Source organism: Chelonia mydas, chromosome 1 (assembly GCF_015237465.2).
Source record: "Chelonia mydas isolate rCheMyd1 chromosome 1, rCheMyd1.pri.v2, whole genome shotgun sequence".
NCBI classification, from domain to species: Eukaryota; Metazoa; Chordata; order Testudines; family Cheloniidae; genus Chelonia; species Chelonia mydas.
The window spans coordinates 184,015,519-184,039,977 of record NC_057849.1 but is presented as its reverse complement, the minus strand read 5'-3'; the positions used below and the strand labels follow the sequence as shown (position 1 = coordinate 184,039,977).

At 41.7% G+C, this 24,459-nt stretch overlaps 2 protein-coding genes across 9 annotated transcripts in view; both read left to right on the top strand.

Moving 5' to 3' along the window:
* Positions 1-11,571, top strand: part of EPHA6 (EPH receptor A6) — an 833,227-nt gene extending 821,656 nt beyond the window's left edge. The window contains 2 exon segments of the mRNA XM_043538468.1: positions 4,247-4,396; positions 5,934-11,571. Of these exon segments, the coding sequence (XP_043394403.1) occupies positions 4,247-4,396; positions 5,934-6,048 (265 nt within the window). The 3' untranslated portion in view covers positions 6,049-11,571.
* A 7,357-nt stretch (positions 11,572-18,928) lies between these two features.
* The window catches only part of ARL6 (ADP ribosylation factor like GTPase 6), a 41,718-nt gene continuing 36,187 nt past the window's right edge, over positions 18,929-24,459 (top strand). The window contains exons 1-2 of one of the 8 annotated variants that reach the window (XM_037906932.2): positions 18,949-19,119; positions 19,888-20,003. The gene's annotated coding sequence lies outside the window, so the exon portion shown is untranslated. Of the gene's footprint in view, positions 19,142-19,174; positions 19,452-19,581; positions 20,038-24,459 lie in introns of those variants that run through there. The other 7 variants (XM_043538467.1, XM_037906964.2, XM_043538464.1 and 4 more) reach the window with 7 other exon arrangements.

Here is a 24,459-nt window from a genome sequence, read left to right as displayed (position 1 = left end):
TCCTTCTACTCTTAATAAAAGTTTTATTTTGTTACACAAAGACTCATTGATTGCAAATGGGGAAATATTGCCTATTAGAGGCGCCCAGCAGTAGTTAGTTTTCCAGATTTCTGGGAAATCTGGGATTGGGTTGGGGCTTGAGCTGGTTCTGCTTTGTAAAGTTAAGAGGAACCCTAGATATTGAATTCAGCCTCGTAATAACAATGGCCAACAAGAGAACCTGCCAAGGCCAACCGAAGTCGACACCCAAGGATAAGGAGGCGAAGCACCCTGGCCTGCTGGGTCAGAAATCTTAGTCCACCTCAAATCTCCAGATGAGGATATCAAACTACCAGGTAGTCCTGGCAAAATATGACCATGTCAATTACTGTGCTTTGCAACATTTTATCAGTAGGTTGCTGCAAGACTGCCAAGATGACTTCAAACTGTTCTTGCAGAAGTATATTTGGTTGCCTGGACCACTCTGCATGTGGCCTTGGATGTGGCAGACATGGCCTCCAGGTCAATGGTAACAGTGATCATGATGTGCTGCTCTTAGTGGCTCACCTTGGCAGGTATACCTAAGGAATTACAAAAAACCATTGAAGATCCACCATTCAAGGGCTGCTTACTCTTTCATGATAAGTCTGACAAAACTATGACAGGGGTGCACCAACCCCACACTGGTGAGGCGAAGGTTAAAAAGCTGCTCTGGGCCCAAGATGCCACACCCCCTCGCCTCTGCTGGGCATGCTCCCAGTGGAGGGAGCATTTAAAAGGGAGTGACTCAGCTCAGTTTGAGCTGACTGCAGAGGAGAGCGGTCGGGTGCAACTGCTGGGAAGCTGCCAGGGCTCCATGCCGCCAGGACCACGCCTCCTAGCCCAGCCACGGGAAGCATGTTGACCACAGACACTGAGGGTGACGACACGCTAGGGCTCATGGAAGAAACTCTGGAGACACATCAGAAGGGAACACAGGAGGAACCCCAAGTCAACCTGTGATGACGTTGGAGGGACTGGAACAAGGGTATTAAGTAACCCAGGGAGCACGCTTAGGGTATCAGGCCTTGAGCCCCGTGGAAGGGCCACTGTTTCAAAGGGCCCTGGGTCGGAACCCTTTGGAGGAGGGTGGGCCCTGGGTCCCCCTACCCCCCGCGCCCCCGTGGACTACCCTGAACTATTGCCACTAGGTAAAGCGGCCTTTGGACTCTCACCATTGGGCAACACTACCACAAGCTATAACTTCCAGGGAAATCAACCCTTAGACTTTTGCCAATGGGTGACACTGCTCTGAGCTATTGCCGCTAGGCAAAGCCGCCTTGGACTCTCACTATTAGGCATTGCACCCTGGAGTATCGTCATTAGGCGGTACTGCCGTCCTGTAGCACATAGCCGACCCTCCGACAAAGGCAGTGAAATCATTTAAGGACTCTAAGGCTATCCTCAGGTCCTTGGGAATCTATCCCCTGGACTCCACGCAGAGGCACGTCAGGTCCTAGCCTTAGCAGCAGCAACCACCATTTTTCTACTACAGGCCACCAGAGCCTTTGGGTTGCAGGCAGATATCCTCAAGAAAGAAGGCTGCTGGAGGATCTACCTTGCAACCTCACCACTCCTCTTTGGTACCAACCAGGCAACAAATTTGACTTAATGCCCAAGGACAGCATACCAAGTGTTCCACAATCTTTGCCTTCCCCTCCTTTTGGCAACCATTTGGCTCACTAACTTCACACCTGGTCCAGCATCATTTCAGACCACTAGGAACTGGAAATGGTCCAGAGCGGCTATGCCATCATTTCCTCTCTCTACACCACAATCATCCTCCCTCCATATCCGTCTTCAGGGACCCCTTCACAAGACCCTGCTTCAGCAAGAGGTGTAGGCCCTCCTTGCTTTGGGCACTGTAGAGGAGGTTCCTTCTTGAGAGAGGGGAAGGGGATTCTATTCAAGATACTTCTTCATTCCCCAAGAAACTAGCGGGGCTTTGACCAATATTAGACCTCTGAGGCTTGACTACCAACAATAAAAATCTCAAGTTAAAGATGGTCTCCCTCGCATCAATTATCCCCTCCCTAGATCCTTGCCCTCAAGCTCAAGGATGCGTACTTTCACATTATGATGCACTCATCACACAGGCACTTCCTGAATTCTGTATTCAAGAACAATCACGATCCATACTGGGTTTTGCCCTTTGTGCTGTCTGTGGTGCCCAGGTGTTTACGAAGTGTCTAGATGTGGTGGCTGCCTACCTCAGAATGACGGCTAGCCACGTGTTCCCATACTTAGACAACTGGTTGTTCATCAGCCACTCAGAACCTCAGGTCCAGGCCAACATTGGGACTGTTCTCCAACCGTTTGTGCACTTGTGCCCCTGGTTAATGAAAAGAAATCCACATTAGCACCCACATAGAGGATGGAATTCAGTGAGACCGTGTTAGATGCAAAGGCAGCCACCTCCTATCTATCAGTCAACAAGTTCCAGACGCTGCACAATCTCTGTTCCTATCTGCTGACACAAGCAAGATCCTGCCTCAGGCTTCTGGATCTTATGGTGACCTGTATGCTCATCAGCCCATATGCGAGCCTTCACTTCTGGCACCATCAAGCTTGGCTGTCCTCCATCTACAGCCCCAAAAGACACCCATAGACAAGGTGCTGCACCTCCCTCTGGCAATTCTCTAATCACCGAGCTGGTGAAAGGACCCAAGCAATAATTTGCAGAGCGGTTCTGTATAGTCCCACTTCTCCCTCAAGGACTGTGATCACAGATGCCTCTACATTCAGGGGTAGGGGTTCACATGGGCAATCTTATGACACAAGGCCATGCTCATCAATGTGTAGGAACTCAGGGCTGTATACAGGGCATGCATAGCCTTCCTGTCAGTCATTCAAGGTCAAATGATTCTGGTAATGTTGGAAAATACCACTCCAGTCTTCTACCTGAACAGGCAACAGAGGCAGCACTAGATTACAGGCTCTGTGCCAGAAGCCATCCAAGTATGTGACTCTGCAATAGGACATGGCATCTCCCTGTCAGCGGTCCAGACAGCCTCAGCAGGTACTTCTGTGACAATCATGAGTGGTGGGAGCACTAGAAGGTGTGTCCTCCAGGACATCTTCCAACAATGCAGGGTCTCTTACTCAGATCTTTTTGCAATGAGGGAGACCTCTGCGCGGGGGAGGAGGAACAGACATCCAGGGTCTTTCAGAGGCCTTTCTCCTCCCATGGACAGAGGGACTGTTCTATGTGTTCCTTCCCTTTCCCCTGCTCCCCAGGGTACTTTGGAAGGTGGGAGAAGGTCAGGGTAATCCTCATAGCTCCAGCCTGACTGAGACAGATATTGGACTTCCACAACCTCTCCATAGTCCTGCCAATCACTCTTCCCCTGATTCCCAGCCTCCTGGGATGTGGCAGGGTGACTTTGCCCTTTACACCCTTGTGGAACAAACAAGGAGAAGAAGGGCACATGCACTACCAGAGTGAGTACTGCTGACTAGAAAATTGTCCTATGCATGCACACTGGGTTTGCACTCACCCACTGTGGAATATGTCACACACCTCAAAGAACATCAGTTACTGTAAAGGTAAGTAACCTCTTTTTCTGCAGAGGTATACTCTATATTGAAAATTATAATAATGTGGATAGGTCCATTTCTGAACTTCTTGTGCATATAAAACTCCTGTAGAGTTCCAATGATTTCCTTCATAGTAGTATTAAAAAGGAATTTTGGATACTAAAATATAACTGACAAATTTTAGAGAATGGGCCAGAATCAAAGTACTAGATCTGATTTTTTCTGAAACTTTGGAGAACTTCAGTTCAGGATCTGAACTTTGCAGCATGAGCTCGTCTCTTATTTCTTTCTAGTGTTGATAGACTTAGGTTATGCCTTTATGTACAGCGTTGCAGCAGTGCAGCTGTATCAGTACATCTGGTGAAGACACTCTATGCTGACAGGAGAGAGCGCTCTCATCGGCATAAAAAAAAACACCTCCACAAGCGGCATAAGCTATGTAAGTGGGAGAAGCTCTCCCACTGACATAGCGCTGTACACACGAACGCTTATGTGGGTGTAACTTATGTTGCTCAGGGGGTGGAATATTCACACCCCTGAGCGACATAAGCTTTGCCAACATAGGCTGTAGTGTAGACCTAGCCCTAGTTTAGTCAACTTTTTAGTACAAAAATATCTCTACAAAAGTAAACAAGGCTTTATTTTTTATACTTATTACTTCTTTACAAGCTTTTACATTTTGTTTTTGTAGAATGCCAGATTCACCTGGTGAAGTTCCCGAATATCCTTTGTTTGTTTCAGTCATTGATTGGCTAGATTCAATAAAAATGGGTCAGTATAAAAATAACTTCATGGCAGCGGGTTTCACAACTTTGGATGTGGTTTCAAGAATGAGCATTGAGTAAGTATGTAAATTATTATCGGTACAGTGGGTAAACTGCAATTGCTCAGATGTAACAGTGATAGAGCCTATCTAAGAGCTAAGATGTATGGAACAAAAGTATATTTTCACTTTGCTAGTACAGTTAATAAAAGACTTTCAACCAAAATATGGCAACGAAAGATGATGTGGTGATTAAGAGACTCAGTGGACTTGGTTTCAAATTCCTTGCTCCACTGCACACTTTTTGCATGACCATGTGAAATCAGTGGGACTATTTGCATGCATAGTGTGTTGTTGGACAGGGGCCTTGATCTGCTCCCATTGAACCAATGGTAAAATGTACTTTGCTGTAAACAAGTTCAGGTCCAGATTATGTACACTAATCATATCTTTTCTGTGTTGTGTGCAGTCCCAGGCACACTGCTAGAACTCAGTTCTTGATCCTGCTCCACTGAAGTTTTGTTATTGATTTCAGTGAGAGCAGGAGCAGTGAATGATAATGACTGTTGCTATTGGTATCTAATTTGACATTTTACCACACATTGTGGCACATTTTGAAGGTGAAGGGAGCTATATAATACTAAATTCTATAATACTGTACTGGTTTTCTGAAAGTTGTATTGTACTTCACATTTTTTTTAAAAAATACTATTCTTGCCTCAGAAGATTGGCATGAGCCACATAAATTACTCTTTTGTCCTAATGTTTAATGCCAATTCAGAGCTTGTCTATTGTGTGGGGTTTTTATCGTGTGAAGATTTGTCACCAGATCATAAGTAACTTTACTGCAGTTTTGAATCATTAGCCTCCACTAGCTCTTTCCATTTGTCATTAAATGGTCAAATACTGCCCTCCTCATCCACAGACAGTACTCACTGCAGTTAAATTGTTGGGAGGTTCTACAGTGAAGGAGCTGGATGCTTCATGGTGTTTCCTTTGCATCAGCCTGTTGTAGAAGTAGGTGAGGCAAAGGTGGACTGGGAGATAAGCATGGGCAGAGCTGATGATTTGCTACTATGCAGATCTACAAACTGTTGGTCTTCTCCCTACCCATCCTGCAAGCAGTAGAAGTGCTGCAGCACCTGCAATAGTGAACATGAAGTGGTTCTTCTTGCCTCTGCAGCATGGGTGGGAAGGATTTCTTCCCTCCTCCCACCTTGTGGAGGTCCATTTTCTCTGATTGCTTCTCAGGCTTGTCTCTAGGGCCTGGGAGAAGGATTTTGACCTTTAAGGATACAGCAAAAAAGCTGGTTGCAGAGTAGCAGCCGTGTTAGTCTGTATTCGCAAAAAGAAAAGGAGTACTTGTGGCACCTTAGAGACTAACTATGAGATGTGATTTTTTTTCTAAATGGCTGCCTATACAAATAAAGAATAGGTGGGTGCACCTTTGAATGCCTGCAAATGTAGGGCATTTTTACATATTCAAATCAAGACATTGAATAGTCCTGATGACGAACTACATTAGGTGCTGAGCAATATGTGGAAGCAATCAGAATTCTTTCTGTGTGGCTGTACATGCAAGCAAGGTGAATTTTAACCTTTCTTTATCTTACAGTGACATTAGGAGAATTGGAGTTGTACTCATTGGACACCAGAGACGAATAGTGAGCAGTTTACAGACTTTGCGATTACACATGATGCACATACAGGAGAAAGGATTTCATGTATGAAAGTACTAGAAGCAACTTTGTTTTGTGCCTCAGCATTTCTAAAATGGAAGATATTCTCATTCCTCCCTTATGTTCCTCCCAACTTCAAGAACTGCAGTCTCCTATCCAGACTATAAATACACACTTTTACGTTAATGCTTCCAATGTGGAATTTTTAATCACACGGCATAGTTCCTCCGTCAGTTACCTGCCAATAAAATCCTGGCGCACTGCAAGACTGTTGCTACACACTGGTGAATAACTCAGCATGGATGTGTAACTTTGTATAACAGTATTTGGAACACTTTCATGGACTTCTTTGAAAGTGATAGCCTATTTGGCCTGGTGTGGCTTCCTTATTGATGTATTTAGAGTTTGATGGTAGATCAAAAAGTAATTGACTTTTTTCATGTTTTGTGATCATGTAGCTTCCAATATCAAATGTGCAATCAGAAAAAAAAAGTTTGACATAAATATTTATTTTATCTCTTAACTAAATCCAAATGTATGGGTCAGATTGTTACCTTAACTTTGTAATAGTTTAAATGCTGGTAAGCTGGTGCCTGAAAATGTTAGAATTCTTTGCAGAAATGACCAGTGATTTCATGTAGTGAATTCTTGTTATGTGTGACTAACTGGGGTGCGGATTAGAAAGAACTGAACTTTAAATCTTCCTGAGGCCCTGGGTTTAAATTTATTTGTATAAGCATCTGACATTATTTTATCCTTTATAGAGTTGGTTTCAAAATTGGTTCATTATTAGAATTTTGCACCATTTTTCATCCTTTTTTATATTAAATAGCTGCCTCTACCACATGGTGAGTAACCCTTGGAAAGGCTGTTGTAACAATTCTTAAGTCACACAGAATATTCAGTTGTCAGCTATACTGCACACTGCAGTCACGTAGACTTCACAGAGCTTTCTGCTTCAAAACCACAGGCCTCTACTACTGCAGCTAATGGAGAATTTCCATTAGTTTAGTAGTTTTAGGACTTATATAACTTCTGTGGGCCAGCCATTAGGGGGATGATGAGATCCTCATACTTGAGCAGATCTGCCATACCATCCACGAGAGATCAGTGGAACACAAACAAACTAATCAATACTGTATGTTACGCAATGTAAGAGTGCGGCATTAGTTACTACATTATATGTAGGCAGAGAGAGAGGCCTAGGACAGCAGTGTAATAATATGTTGCCTTGAGTCTACTTTTATACGTTTGCTGTTAGAAGTAAAAAGCAGACAATGATGAAATGGATTTCTAGTTATTAACGAGCTGGTCTTCATTTAGTACAAATGTCTAACTGACGTCTAAGATAATTCTCTTTAAAACTAGAACTGTTTAATAGCCATATTTACATGCAAGAAAATGGATGCAAAGGCCAAGCACAATATTTGTACCTCTATAAGACTTAAAGCTTTCATGCTCTATTCAGATGACGTACATAAATATAATGGGCTACATTTTCAAAACTTGCATGAGATATGCGCTACTGTGAACCATGAAATGAGCGCATGTCTGCATGCTCTGAAAGCCACACACATTTTTACATGCATGTCACAGTAAACTGGATGTAGATGTTTGTGTTAATTTATATATCATTTTTAAAGTTATGTGGAGCAAGAATATACTTGAGCATTATTAATTTTCAGTTAAAAAGCGCATTTGGGGCGATGAGTAAAATGTATATGTATTACAAATTGAATTAACCAGACTAAGTAATCATAATGATATTTATTGCTTAATTTGCAGCTTAAAAAGCATACTTCTTGACACTGGGAAAAAGCTGCTGTTCTATATGGAAGGCAGAGAAGGAAGAGCAGGAGAAGATTCAAAAAGGTTTATCCTTCTAACCAGTTTCACAGAGTAAGACACACTGTGTCTGATTCACTGCTGTTACTCCACTTTTATGCCGATGACTCCACTGATTTCAACAGAGTAATAGTGGTGAATCAAGTGCATTTTTTTTAGTTTTGTTTTTCTAAAGCTCTAATAGAGGAATAGATTTTCTAAAGATATAGATTCACTAGTATCTTTGAATGCTAATTTGCTGAGTATGTTTCAAGAACTTAGACCCCAGTCCCACAAACACATACAAGAGTAAATTTGTGCACATGAGAAGTTCAGAATCAAGGGCCCTTAATAGAACAAACTAGCTTTAGTTCTTCTCTGTGAGGCGCGCTCTTGTAAATTTCTGCCCAAATTCCATATTTTATTTTTCGTTAAGTAGGGTTCTCTTATGGAACAAAAAGCCTCCATTTTTTCCATGTTGTAAGACTTTTTTTTTAAAATAAGAACTTCAGATTCAAATCTAAAAGTTGATTTTCGTTTACTATTTTGCTTTCCCTTTTGCCTGTCATTGCTTCCATCTCCATCAAGGTGCCATTTGGGGAAGAGATCTTTGCAAGCAGCTTTTTAAATATGTAATGAGTAATGGGAGTCCAGTACTTGCTAAGAGGTACTCAAAATTAATCCAAACCATATGGGTGCATTCTTGCGCTCATACGTATGTTTGTTCATTTTTGGAAGTGTGGATGCAAAGCTGCATGTTACATATACATTAACCTGGATATGTCTCATGGAAATTAATTTCCAGATTTATCACACTTTTGAAAATATATTTTCAATAGAACAAATATAATAACAATATTGAAACATTTATTAATTAAATATATTTTTATAAAAACAAGAGTTTAAGTAACCAGGGAAGGAGTGACAGAGGATTCTTTTGGTGATGACATTTATTTAAGAAAAACAACAACCTAAAAATCATCTCCTAGAGTTTGTGGGTTTCTATGGATGGTTTTTGTTGTTGTGCTGCATAATTCTTTCTTAACAATGATCTTGATCAAACTTACATTTCCCCAGCTTTAGAAACTGCATTTTTACTCTTGCCCACTCCACTGTTTCAACATACAAAAGAAATGCAATGAGGTTTGGGGGTTTTTAATATGCTGGTATTGTCTTTTCAAATGTGGACATTTCTGCGCAGGCTACAAATGTATGCACAACATTACCAGCAGCTTCCACTAAAATGGATGACTGTTTCGCCAGATGAAAATTAGCTGCTCTTAGAGTACGCAGTTAGCATTGAAACTGATTTACTAGGCTATTCTTAAAAATCTAGCTCTCCATGCACACCATTCAGTAACTAAAACTGTTGAAAATGCACAGAATAAAGGGAGTGTGAGAGAGACAAATGCAAAAATGTATATTAAAATGTGGGCATAGGAAAATTTACTGATATAGTAATTTACAGGTGAAGTCTCCATATACATTCTTCTCTAGGATTTTATTGTTGTTCATTTAGAATGAAATAAATCCATCTGCTATTGGCCTACACGGGTTCTTTGCACCATTTGAGCCTTCAAAATAGGGCTCAAGTGATGCTTAGGTAGTGAACAGTTCTTGAGCTGGCCCTCTGCAAAAGGATGAATTTCATCCCTAGTCCATAGTACTGACGATAGTTTACTTGAAATGAGATAACTACAGAAACCCAGGTCTGTAATATATTCTGTCCCTGAGATATTTGCACACAACTGGTAGCATTCGAGTCATTGAGAAGACGAGGATTTCTCATGAGTTAAAAGGAAGGGAATTTAGGGGAAGTGGGTTTAAATCTGCCCTAATGAACAAGTTGCCTCTGTTATGTTTTCCTTCACCATAACTTATACATGATCAGTTGCAGCTCATATGTAGGCTTCAGTCACAAGTATTATGTTTATTCTTGGCCATCAGCCGGGACTTTATGACAAAATATGTACATTTTTAACATTAAATGATCCTTTAATTGAAAATAGTAGATTCAAACAAAAATTCAAAATGCATACATTATGATCATATTTGTTACTTTGGCCTACCCACTCTTCAAGTTTGTCCTAAACTTTGGTAGATATCTGTTGGACTGATCATCACTTACACAGGAATATTTCAATATACTGAAGTATTTTGATGATCTTTAACTTAGAATATCTGTTTTCTGTTTCTTTAAATATAATGGACATGTTCGTTAGCTGCACCAAGCTTATTGTCAGTGCAGCAGGAAAGGGCCCCAAATGTGGTTCTAATGTAACTTTTAGATTTCTCCACCCTGGGGCTAGCTGAGGGTGTAACTGGCCCCCAGCACAAGTTAGAGCAGGTACAAGTAACTTCCATGGCTTGGAATGGTCCCATAGGAGCCATTCTGGCATTTGGGGGTTGCTGTAGCATAGCACATTCTGGCCAAATGCCCTCATGACTCTAACTCACCTTGGAATACCCTCTGCACAGAGTGGGGGAAAACAGGTAGCAATTGAGCTGGCTACACCTGCTTTATGCTATCAGGGGATTGTCTGCTGACAGAGAAATCTCCAGATCCCCTTTTAGGGCAGTTTTAAGTCCCATTTAAGTCTCCTATAACAGAAACAAAACACTTGCCCAAAAGACATATTCCATGCATTTGGAATCCACAAATCTCTTCCTCCTTCACATATAATCCTTAGAAGATAGTAGTACATACTGTTCAGACAAGAATAGTGTGGTGGAATATAGGTCCTCAGATTACAGACTAGGTTACACAGAGCACAGAATGGCTATAAAAGTGTGTGTGAGAGTGAGTATTATAATTGAGATTTTCAAAAGTGGACTACTGAATTTAATTATACAACTGTTGTTAAAACTAATGGGAATTGTGTGGCTAAATCCCCCAGTCAGCTTTGAAAATTTCAGTCAGTGTGTATCATGTGTGTATAGTTCCTGGCTTCTTATCTGAAAATGTACATCCCAAAATAAATATATTAAGAAGTGCAGAAGAGTGGGTCTCAAACTGTGGTCTATGGAGAGCTGGCTGGTCACATGATACTGGCCCTCCTCCTAATTCCAGTCACTAAATCACATTAAACACATTGAACACTGTCCTAGTGGTACTTTTCTATGTGAATAATTATTGTAGTTGCTGTAGGGATTTGAAGTGATCATGAATGGTAGGGGAGGTGTTCTTGAGCCAATCTCTCGATTAAGATGTGGTCCGTATTGTAAAATAAACGTTAAGATCTCTCTCCAAGCTGCTTATACAGGATAAATTATTCTCTTTTAAATGTCATCTTATAGGATCTCATCCTCCCATCCCCAGATAATTTAAGGGAAAGTCTCAAGGCAATGGGACTTGACAGATTTTTTAAACAAGATATATTCAAGTTTAGAAAAGACAATAGACAGAAGCTTATTATGGAGATACATTTGGTTTAAAATAAATAGTAAGCACTATGAGATTATAAATCATATTTTCTTATTTTATTATGTTAAATAATGACACCAGTTCACATAAGAGTATCTCTTTGTGTTTCGTTAAGATGTTCTGTAACAATATCTTTCAGTTTTCCCTTATTGCAAGGAATTTCTCAACTGTTCCTCTGTTCTACAAAGACCTCTTCTATTATCCCTATATAATTAAATGAGAAGCTAAGGATATGGAAAACTTTATATTAAAGCATCAGAGGGGTAGCCGTGTTACTCTGGATCTGTAAAAGCGGCAAAAAGTCCTGTGGCACCTTATAGACTAACAGATGTATTGGAGCATAAGCTTTCGTGGCTGAATACCCACTTCGTCGGATGCAAGTGAGTATTCACCCATGAAAGCTTATGCTCCAATACGTCTGTTAGTCTATAAGGTGCCACAGGACTCTTTGCCACTTTTATATTAAAGAAACCAATCCCAAAATCATTTCAAGCTCTTTTCTCTACTATTTTTGCTGTGTCCCTAATTTGTGATTTACATCCCACATTTAGGCAATGTCAGGTTAGGTGCTATGTCTGTATCTCAGAAGTAATGTATGTACTATACTAAGTTGCTATACAAGGCCCCAAATCTGCCAACACTTAAGCACACATGACTTCAGTAAGACTACTCACATGAGTGAAGTTAAGCATAGATTTAAAGTGTTTGCAGGATTGAGGCTTTAATAAGTATGTATATAAAGCAACATTAGATAATGTTAATTTTATGTTTTTTCTTTCAACTTCAATACCATATTTTGTTTACTTGAGTAGAGGTCTAATCTATGTGGCGTTTTTAGAAAATCTTCTGATTATATCTTTCTTTAATCTGTTGGAAGAGTTTGTTCAGTTCCTGACTGTCTTTATTTGGGGAATTCCATTTGTTTCTGTAAATATTCTCCTCTTAAATGCACAGCAGGAAGTTAGCTAATTCTCCACATTTACTAATAAAAAAATTAATGGGTATAACAAGACCTCTTCATTAGTGGTTATTTAGTGAGCCTAGTCTATATGAAGTAGAGAGAAGATCAAACCAAAACCTGGACTCAGACTCCTAAACTTTGGAGAAGTTCAGAACTTCATTTAAATGTAAACTGTATAGTGGCTGGGTCCTATAGAGTATAATGAGCTATACCTGAACCTGGATCTGAACACCCTTAAAGTTTGGGAAATTCCAAACTGGAATCTAAATTTTGAGATGATGGCTCATTTCTGGTTGTGAATTATGAAGACAGTGTGCTTCAAATCAGCCTAGGTGAAGTAATATTTTCACAATATTATCACACTAAGATGATTTGATGATCTAGTATGCTGGCTATTAAGAAAAAAAAATCTATTTGCTGGTTCTCCAGAATCCAGCCTGTGACAATACTAGGCACTATCATTATAGCTTAGAATGTTCAATAAACAAGATTCTCTTTTGTGAATGCAATGTTATAATAATTGGGAATTCTAACTGTTCTGCACTTCTTATAACTACGTTTTGTAAGCAGCCCAAATAACAGTAAAGAGTATAGCTGACCAATTATGAGAGCCCTAAAAGCCTACATTTCAGTTCTCTCTAATTCAAATTGAGCTCTTGCTGGTTATGGTCAAAAGGTGAAAAAGAAAAAAAAACCACAAATTTTGTTAATATACTGGATGCTTTGTGCTATATAATTTATAATCACTTTACATGACTGGAAAAGTGATCAGCTGAAGCAGACAAACTGTAGGTATTGTTTTAAATTTGTACATTATTATTCATTAAGCACTAACTGCAGGTTCAGTGCTGTAAAACTGCTATACAGTTAAGGAGACATTTCCTGCCTTGTGAATCTTTTAGTCTACTTGATCTAGTGCATTTAAAACCCCGCTGGAAAGAATAATGTATTTTAATAGTAGAATCCTGTAATGAGAGTGATTACTGTTACTGATGTAAATAGTGTGATGATTTGAAGTTTGTGGGACAGTGGGAAAATGTCAATAGGGTCCAATCTTGTTCCTGCTGAAGTTAATGGAAGTTTTGTCATTAACTTCAGTGACAGTAGAATAAGGCTCTAAGTAAATTATATATATAATGATCAGTCCAGACAGTATAAACGAGTATTTTCCCCATCTATTAGGACTGTTCAATTGTTGCTAAAGGCCAAACTTGTATTGGTAACCATGCTCTCTTGTGATGTAAACGGGACTTGTTAATGATTCTTTATTGATACTTACAAGATATGGAACTCTGTCACTTAGGGCCTGCTCCAAAGCCGTTTCAACGAGTGCAAATACGTCAACTGATTGAAATGGGCTCTTGAACAGGCCTTTACAGCTAGGGGATTGCTGTGGGAAAAGGAAGAAATACCCTACCTGAACGATGGTGGAGAGAGGACACTGAGCATAACCAGTTGTAGATCAGGGAGTGATGGAAACTACCTTATGGTTACTTTCTGCATGACAGAGCTGAGATCTGGTGAGGAGGAAATGCTCTCTATATTCTCTCGTCCCCATTAATGTACCTGAAGAGGGCTGCCATAATTTAGCCCACAATAAGTACTATTAAAGAAACCTTCAAATACTGTACTGCATATAGTAGTACATCTAGAAATTCTGTAACTATATCTCCTCAGAAATAATATCCACAAGTTAATTTATGCAATTTAGAAGAAAATCACCCCCAAATAAACAGAACCTACCAACCCAATGCAAATGTTTGTATAGTATTTCTTGTTTTATTATCTCCCTAAGGTGACACACACCATGATAAACTATGACTGACCCCTCTTAATATAATTTGTTACTGGTAATTTTCCTCTTTGTAGGAGTTTCCTCTATGTATCTTACAGATACGCCCAAAGATTCAGAAAAAACACCCTTAGTGCACGGTGCCCAAAGTAATGTGAGAGGTTTAAAATCATTTAGCATGATTTTAACGTCAGTTAATGAAGGGTACAGTTACAAATAATGTGAAAATAAAAATGTTTCTTCTAGGGGATCTCTTTATTGGACTCTTGATTCAAGTCCATATTTCATTGGGATCGCATGGTTTTGAAAACGCCTAAGACATACACCCGTCATCCATTTGTAGAACTTATGACAGATACCTTTTCTACTCCCCGTCCCTCATAAGGGTGAGTTAAGTTTGAACCAGAACCTTTTCATTTAAAGCTACCAATTATTTTAGGGCTGTTTCTTCTTCTACCTTTTACAGCAATGCTTATCGTGGAAGCAAAAGACCACTCTGACTGTGGTGGCAACATTTATCCCTGGGATAACGCCAGTGAAGTTACTATACTACTGCAGGGATGAACGTGGTCCTGAGTTCTTAGCTAAGGCTTCATTCCTGCTCCTGTCGAAGTCAATGTCAAAACCCCAAACTACGTTAGTAGTACAGAATACATCATGGACATTACTACTGAGATTGAAAGCCTATTAAACCAGCAAAAATATGGCCTGATTCCGACAGGTGCTGTGCATCTGCAACTCCTATTGACTTCAATAGGACTGGCAGGCACTCTGCACCTCTGAAAATCATGTGTAGTTTGCGGAAGCACAAAACTACTTTGCAAATACTCCAATGCAGCAAGAAAAAAAGGTCTTAAAAGGTTGGGTTTTTTAAAAAAAAGGTCTTGTGATACTGAAAATCTGGATGTGAGACTACATTTACTAATTGGCAAAGGAGTATCTTCTAGTAAAGCAACTTTAATTTGGTCAAAGATGGTGAAAATTCTGCTTCATCTAATTTTGTCTTCAAGATTATTTTTAAAATATGCTATTTCTATTTCGAGAAAATATGCAGAAAACATAGTTGTTCCCCTCAAAAAGTTAGTTTTGATTTTGACATGGAAGGTAGCAGTCTTTCTAGTTGTGTTTGGTACATTTTCTCAGGATAGTCTCTAATTCTGTGTATTAGGCTTTAAACATGTATGAATCCAAAGGGGTTTTTAATCTCGTCTTTGCTGTGAAATTAGGTTGTACATGATTAAATATGACTGCTCATCATAGTTTGCTGTTCTAGCATAGCCATAAAATGTGTTGACGTATGTGTATATATATAAATATATATTTGATAACAGACACTATAGGCAATATATAAACAGCCATGTCAAAACTTAAAAGATAGATGACATCTAAAGTTGCAGTATAATCAGACTTGAAAAATACTTTACAAGTAAACAATGGCGTCTGCACAGATCTTTATCAATACTCTGAAAGCCACCACTTTAGAAAGTTGCCAGCTAATACTTGTGTTTTGGCACTGCTTCCTTTCTCCTTAGAGATACATTTGACTATTGAGAACTACCTGTATCTAAATCACCTTTCTTCCCATATAAAAGTGGCCCTTGGGTGTTGTACCTTTAAGTTGTGCCATTCAGTGATTCTGAACATTGAAAAATGTGCAGGTGTAATACTGCAAACAGCAAGTGAGATCCAACATTTCTGAGAGACAGAACATTTCACAGCTGGCATAGTTATTTTCCTCTTGGGACTGCCTCACCATTTCAAATTACTTTTCTTCATGTAATATGCCTCGCACACATGTTCCAAATGTATTTTGGTTTCTCTCAAGTTATAGCAGTGTTGTGAAAATAACTGTGAAATAGAAAGTTTAAAATACTGAGCTTCAATCCCAAGAAGAATGTGGGAACCTACGTACTTTACATCAGAGGTGAAATAGTTCATATTTACTTGAAGGTGGTATTATTTTCCTTATTTTTAAATCTACTATTATGAAGATATGATGTTACATGTAAATTTTCATGTGCTGGCATGCCTACAAATTAATAGTGTAATAGACTGCTCAGCTCTCAAAACTAGGGCATTTTTAAGGTGAATTGCATTACATATGCCATCTATTTGAAGAACGAATATGGGGTTTGGCAAAGCTACCTGCTGAGCAACATAATAAGATTTTTGTACAAAGTACAAGTTACTGATTATTATTGTATTTTATTTTTCTATGATTTCCTAAGAGGCATTATCAGGTCTTACAGATGGGGTAAGCCTGTTTATTAAGATATTTATTAGCAAATAAAAGTTATAGTACTGGTGGTTATTTCTGAGTTCATGCTTTTTGTTTTACCTTAACTTACGCATATGATACACAGTAAAACTTCTCATATGTGACCAGGCAAAAAATCAATTGCTTGTCACAGAGTGGTGTACCAATCAAGGTGGATCACATTGTATTCTAATTTTTGGGATGCTTTAGGTAGTCTTTTACAGCAGGAGGGTTCCTAATCAGTGTGGACTCTTATATACATGTCACTGTAGATTCCGTGCTCTGATAAATGTCTTCACAAAATGCACATGCAATTGATAATGTTGTTAAAGAACTATACATACTGTGATAATCCCCAAACTGCAGATCCCTGCAGTCACAAGGATCCGATCCCATATACATAATAACACTGTCTCTTTCAAAAGAAACACTGTTTATCTGAATCGGAACACGTTTTAAATTTGTTATTAAAGCTCTGTAGTTTTGTTCAATCCCCATAAACTGGGTCTCTGAGCATTGGTCTTCACTGAAAAATGCTACTGTACTTGCAACTCCTTCTCTGAAATGGCAATAAAAACTTGACTTTCCAGTCGCACATGGCGGCAGGTTTCTAACACATATTATTGTTGTTTTATTATTCACGTAATGTGAATTATACATTGTGCTTTACAACAGGAAAAAAATGTTAAACAAAATATTAATCCCAGCCCCCAAAAGTTTAAAAACTAAAAGTATAAGCAGGCTTTTTCTTCATAATGCCTTAACTGCAGTACAAAACTAAATAGAGAGATGTTGTTAATAGTAGTGGAATGCTGGATTTCTGGAGTTAAAACCTTCAGTCCTTACTTGGGAAAAGTTCCCTCAGTAAGGACTGCAAGATTTTGGCCTACAAGGCCTACAAGATATAAAGCATAAAGTGAGTTTTGCATTTGGTTCTGACTGTAGTGAGACCTTTGGTCATTCATATCACTTGAGTGAGTTCAGGAATCTAGGTTCAGTTCTTGATTACTGACTAACTTTAATCTGAAAAATAGGAAACAAAAAAATTTCTCTTACACTGAGACTTATTTCACATGCTGAGTAATTTCCATACTGTTGCCAACTCTTGCAGTTTTGTCACGAGATTCATAACAGTTGGTGTTTTTCTTAAAGCCTCAGCTTCTTGAGTCAAGTGATTTTGGGAGAATCTCAGCTTTCATAAAAAGAAAGAAATTTTTAGGCACTACTGAAATACATATACTAAATAATATCCTTCCATTGCTACGTCTAGCACAATCAATCTACCTCCTTCTAGAACTCTATTCACCATAGTAGATAGAGCTTAAATGGTTTAAGACTTTTCATCCACCATTATGTGCTGCAGTTTGTCTTCTTGGGAACTTGGGTTCCCATCATCACATCCCCCAGTGCTCCACTCTCTGTACTAGGCTCTCTACTGATGAAACAAAAAGAAAAGGAGTACTTGTGGCACCTTAGAGACTAACCAATTTATTTGAGCATTAGTCTCTAAGGTGCCACAAGTACTCCTTTTCTTTTTGCAAATACAGACTAACACAGCTGTTACTCTGATACTGATGAAACAGTTCAACTAAAAATTCCTCCTTTTATATCCAAAGCCTACTGCTTGCTCCTTCTCCAACCATAAGCTTCCATAACAGCTGTGTGTTCCACTGGAACCATGGAAATTTTGACTAGGGAAGTGAAAATGAGTGTGGGAAAGAACTTTCACAGGTGCCTGCTGTAGACTTTGGAATTCACTCACATCAGAGATTAAAAATGACCACAGCCCCTGCCAGGTTCAAAAATAAATGCACGACTTGTATCATTGATTTCCCTTTCCCTCAGTAATCGCTGAATACTCACACCAGATCCATTTTTCCTGCAGGCCAGGGAAGGGTAGATGGGGTACACCTGCCCTGTTTATAAACATCTGAAACATGTGCCGATATTACAGCTCTATCAGCTACCTGAATAACTAGAGTTTTTGCTTTGTTGATCCTCAGTTTAGCCTCTCTGTGTGATCTTGGGTAAATCACGTAATCTCTCTGTGCCTCAGTTTCCACAATAACGATAGCCTTAAAATGGCATATTTGGAGGCAGATTTTGAAACCCCTCCCAGTCAAGTGTTGGTTCTGATCTGAGTTTTTGCAGGCTTTTTGGTGGGTGGAGGTGGGGAAGGGAAGGGCTGTTGCCAGTGGCACCATTTCTGAAAAAATCAGGCGATGGCGTGGTGGAAGTTGGCTTTCCCGATGCCCGTGTCCAAAGTCGGGCATGGTGTGGAAGACGTAATGGAGCACAGGGGGCAAACCAAGCTTTGGGAGGGGGGAGCCACTGCCCTCCTTTCCCCAGGCCTGTCTCTCCTGCTTAAGGTGGACGATGAACCTGACACCAGCAGCAGCCCAGGTAGCCCCCGGGCTGGGAGCTGCTGCGGCAGGGCCGGGGTTGCTGGGACGCACCTTCCGCTGCGCAGCTCCCGACGTACAGACCTCCTGCGTCTCGCCGCAGCGGCCGGGGGGGGAATTGGCGGAGGGGGCGGAGCTAACGCCGGACGGGGCGGAGTTGCCGGATGGCGGATCGGGGAAGGGGGTGGAGCTTATGCCGGGCGAGCTGGAGGAGGGGGCGGGGCTACACGTGCGGGGACGGCAGGGGGTGGGGATTGGAAGAGGGTGGAGGAACGGGGCTTGTGGGAGGAAGGGCGGGGTCGCGTCAGGGCCGCGCGCGCTGGCGGCGTGGTCTCCTAGGCAACGGCGCAGGCGGCGGTTGCTGGTTGGGCCGGGGCTCCGGTGGGCTCCAGCAGCCCCCCCCCGCCACCCCCCCTGCGAGCGGCAGCGGGTCTCGGTGCTCGCGCGGGTGGCGAGGCCGCGGTGAGGGCGAGGCGCGGTAGGGGTGAGACAGAACCGAGCTCCCGGCCTAGGGGCGGGGCGGGGCAGGAGGCTGCTGGGCGCGGCCTGGGCGGGGGGTGGCCCCGTTCCTCCCCCCCCCGTCAGCCCTTTGCCCGCCCCGGCCGGAGCCGGGTGTGCGAGCCGCAGCCGGTCCCGCGCCGCTTGTTGCGGGGGCCGGTTCCCCTCCCCCCCCCCCGCGCGGGCGAAGCGCGAACAGAGGGGTCCTGCCCTGATGCTCTGAGCGGCGCTGGCCTCTGCCCCGGTCCCTGCGCAGCGTGCGGGGCGGGTGCGTTGCCCTCTCCGAGCGACTGCCAGTAAAATTCCTTGTTTTCACACGATTGTCTGAAAATTTTCCTGCTTAGTTTCTTCCTGAAGATTAAGTTAACTGCTGTCATTTCTCTTCCCTTTTTCTCTTTAGCTAAGGGAAGGGCATGTCGGTGGGTGAAGGGCAGGTGTCTGGGAGTACATTTTTCTGTGTTTTATGTTCTTTGATAAAATTATAAAGTGTTATTTATGGAATGCTGCTAGAAAAAATGGCCTCGGTTTGAAACTGGGTGGGTATAAAGATCTCATTGAGGATTGTGTACTTCATGTCCACTTGGTTGCTTTAGCGGGATAGCAAATAAAGTTTTAAGCAGTTCAGAGATTGCTTGAGAATATGCTCACCTGGCATCTAAGACTTTTGAGTCTTCTGAAGCCCCTCTCTCCTTTGTGTCATCACTCTGCATGTTTCCTGCCTACATGGACCAGTGAGCTTAAGCAAGGATATGGGATCTGCTTCTAAGACATTGATAGTGTCTCCCTCCTTTGTGCCTGGGGCTGTCGCCTTTCACTGCCAGCACCATCAAGTTCCCCCAGCTGTTGAGGTATACTGCTAGGACTCTTTGCATGAATTAGCCTGTAAATGCTTTATTGAAACACACACACACACAATGCTGTCTTTCAAACAAACTGGCTTAATGTTTTGTCCGTATTATTTTTCCTCCCAAAAAATACTAGCTTCCTAGATTTTGGGCACTAACAGCATTTTTTCTGTGTCCTACATATCTTGCAATTGATTGACCTTCTTAAAACAATAACTTTTTTTCTTTCTCCTTTGGTGAAGTTAAAACCTTTGTTAACCCAGCCTTGCAGAAACCTGTCTGCTGCTGTAAAGGCTGGCATCCAGTCCCCACTGTTGGCATTTAAATAATCCTAATCTCATTTTAGAAGTTTATACCTAATATTAAGCAATAGCACTATTATTCTGTTAAACAATAATATTTATAATAAAATAGCTGTTGCCACAATAGAGCAGCCCAGATGAAATCACTAAAAAAAAAAAAAAAAAAAAAAAAAAAAGTGAAGGTCCCAACAGCAATGTTAATTCAGCAGCATTGCATATATGTAGTATATTCTGTACCTGTATTTTCTTGTTCAGTATGTTCTTTGATTAATATTCATGTTTATATACTTCACCATTAAATATGCCTGATGTGCGTAATGAGGATGAGTTAATGTTGGTGTTGAAAATTTGACGTTTCACGCTCTTAAAAATACATAAACATACAGTATAACTTCTGTGTTACATTAAGGTCGCTATTGTAGGTTTTAGTAAAATTGAGTTTTCAGTTTTCTAGAACATCGGTGTGTACCTTTACAGTATTTATGTTCTTTGCTCATTCTATCACCATCGGAGTGACTCTTTTTTTTATCATCAAACTATCACAAGTGACCAAGTCAGCTTTGTCATTGTACTTTACTATAGAATTTTCAACAGAAAGTATCTTTCCTCTTTGGCTACTCTTTCAGAATACAGACAAATCTCTTGTGCAGACAACAAAATGGCATGTTTTGGAGAACAGGATTCTGGTCAGGTTCATTTTGGCAAAGTACAAGCTTTATGGTTGTATCCAGAAATGTAAAAAGCTTTTATTTTATCAAACAGAATCAAAAAGAGCTAGAAGAAAAATGAAAATTAAACAGTTATGGCAGTTCATTGACAAACTCCTATTTGTAAAAGGTTTCAGAGTAACAGCCGTGTTAGTCTGTATTCGCAAATAGAAAAGGAGGACTTGTGGCACCTTAGAGACTAACCAATTTATTTGAGCATGAGCTTTCGTGAGCTACAGCTCACTTCATCGGATGCATGCTGTGGAAATCGCACAAGACATTTTATACACAGACACCATGAAACAATGCCTCCTCCCACCCCACTCTCCTGCTGGTAATAGCTTATCTAAAGTGATCATCAAGTTGGGCCATTTCCAGCACAAATCCAGGTTTTCTCACCCTCCGCCCTCCCACAAACAAACTCACTCTCTTGCTGGTAATAGCCCATCCAAAGTGACCACTGTCTTCACAATGCATATGATAATCAATGTGGGCCATTTCCTGCAGAAATCCAGGTTCTCTCACCCCCCTCCAAAAACCACACACACAAACTCACTCTCCTGCTGGTAATAGCCTATCCAAAGTGACCACTCTCCCTACAACCTGCATGAAAATCAAAGTGGGCCATTTCCAGCACAAATCCAGGTTTTCTCAGTCCCCCACCCCCATACTCACACAAACTCACTCTCCTGCTGGTAATAGCTCATCCGAAGTGACCACTCCCCCTACAATGTGCATGATAATCAAGGTGGGCCATTTCCAGCACAAATCCAGGTTTTCTCACCCCCCCCCCACACACACACACAAACTCACTCTCCTGCTGGCAATAGCTCATCCAAACTGACCACTCTCCCCACACTGTGCATGGCAATCAAGGTGGGCCACTTCCAGCATAAATCCAAGTTTAACCAGAACGTCTGGGGGGGGGAGGAAAAAACAAGGGGAAATAGGCTACCTTGCATAATGACTTAGCCACTCCCAGTCTCTATTTAAGCCTAAATTAATAGTATCCAATTTGCAAATGAATTCCAATTCAGCAGTTTCTCGCTGGACTCTGGATTTGAAGTTTTTTTGTTGTAAGATAGCGACCTTCATGTCTCTGATTGCGTGACCAGAGAGATTGAAGTGTTCTCCGACTGGTTTATGAATGTTATAATTCTTGACATCTGATTTGTGTCCATTTATTCTTTTACGTAGAGACTGTCCAGTTTGACCAATGTACATGGCAGAGGGGCATTGCTGGCACATGATGGCATATATCACATTGGTGGATGTGCAGGTGAACGAGCCTCTGATAGTGTGGCTGATGTTATTAGGCCCTGTGATGGTGTCCCCTGAATAGATATGTGGGCACAGTTGGCAACGGGCTTTGTTGCAAGGATAGGTTCCTGGGTTAGTGGTTCTGTTGTGTGGTATGTGGTTGCTGGTGAGTATTCGCTTCAGGTTGGGGGGTTGTCTGTAGGCAAGGACTGGCCTGTCTCGCAAGATTTGTGAGAGTGTTGGGTCATCCTTCAGGATAGGTTGTAGATCCTTAATAATGCGTTGGAGGGGTTTTAGTTGGGGGCTGAAGGTGACAGCTAGTGGCGTTCTGTTATTTTCTTTGTTAGGCCTGTCCTGTAGTAGGTGACTTCTGGGAACTCTTCTGGCTCTATCAATCTGTTTCTTCACTTCCGCAGGTGGGTATTGTAGTTGTAAGAATGCTTGATAGAGATCTTGTAGGTGTTTGTCTCTGTCTGAGGGATTGGAGCAAATGCAGTTGTATCGCAGAGCTTGGCTGTAGACGATGGATCGTGTGGTGTGGTCAGGGTGAAAGCTGGAGGCATGTAGGTAGGAATAGCGGTCAGTAGGTTTCCGGTATAGGGTGGTGTTTATGTGACCATTGTTTATTAGCACTGTAGTGTCCAGGAAGTGGATCTCTTGTGTGGACTGGACCAGGCTGAGGTTGATGGTGGGATGGAAATTGTTGAAATCATGGTGGAATTCCTCAAGGGCTTCTTTTCCATGGGTCCAGATGCTGAAGATGTCATCAATATAGCGCAAGTAGAGTAGGGGCGTTAGGGGACGAGAGCTGAGGAAGCGTTGTTTTAAATCAGCCATAAAAATGTTGGCATACTGTGGGGCCATGCGGGTACCCATAGCAGTGCCGCTGATCTGAAAGTATACATTGTCCCCAAATGTAAAATAGTTATGGGTAAGGACAAAGTCACAAAGTTCAGCCACCAGGTTAGCCGTGACATTATCGGGGATAGTGTTCTTGACGGCTTGTAGTCCATCTTTGTGTGGAATGTTGGTGTAGAGCGCTTCTACATCCATAGTGGCCAGGATGGTGTTATCAGGAAGATCACCGATGGATTGTAGTTTCCTCAGGAAGTCAGTGGTATCTCGAAGGTAGCTGGGAGTGCTGGTAGCGTAGGGCCTGAGGAGGGAGTCTACATAGCCAGACAATCCTGCTGTCAGGGTGCCAATGCCTGAGATGATGGGGCGCCCAGGATTTCCAGGTTTATGGATCTTGGGTAGTAGATAGAATATCCCAGGTCGGGGTTCCAGGGGTGTGTCTGTGCGGATTTGATCTTGTGCTTTTTCAGGAAGTTTCTTGAGCAAATGCTGTAGTTGCTTTTGGTAACTCTCAGTGGGATCAGAGGGTAATGGCTTGTAGAAAGTGGTGTTGGAGAGCTGCCGAGCAGCCTCTTGTTCATATTCCGACCTATTCATGATGACAACAGCACCTCCTTTGTCAGCCTTTTTGATTATGATGTCAGAGTTGTTTCTGAGGCTGTGGATGGCATTGTGTTCCGCACGGCTGAGGTTATGGGGCAAGTGATGCTGCTTTTCCACAATTTCAGCCCGGGCACGTCGGCGGAAGCACTCTATGTAGAAGTCCAGTCTGCTGTTTCGACCTTCAGGAGGAGTCCACCTAGAATCCTTCTTTTTGTAATGTTGGTAGGCAGGCCTCTGTGGATTAGTATGTTGTTCAGAGGTATTTTGGAAATATTCCTTGAGTCGGAGACGTCGAAAATAGGATTCTAGGTCACCACAGAACTGTATCATGTTCGTGGGGGTGGAGGGGCAGAAGGAGAGGCCCCGAGATAGGACAGCTACTTCTGCTGGGCTGAGAGTATAGTTGGATAGATTAACAATATTGCTGGGTGGGTTGAGGGAACCATTGCTGTGGCCCCTTGTAGCATATAGTAGACAGTGGTCACTTTGGATGGGCTATTACCAGCAAGAGAGTGAGTTTGTTTGTGGGAGGGCGGAGGGTGAGAAAACCTGGATTTATGCTGGAAATGGCCCAACTTGATGATCACTTTAGATAAGCTATTACCAGCAGGAGAGTGGGGTGGGAGGAGGCATTGTTTCATGGTGTCTGTGTATAAAATGTCTTGTGCGATTTCCACAGCATGCATCCGATGAAGTGAGCTGTAGCTCACGAAAGCTCATGCTCAAATAAAT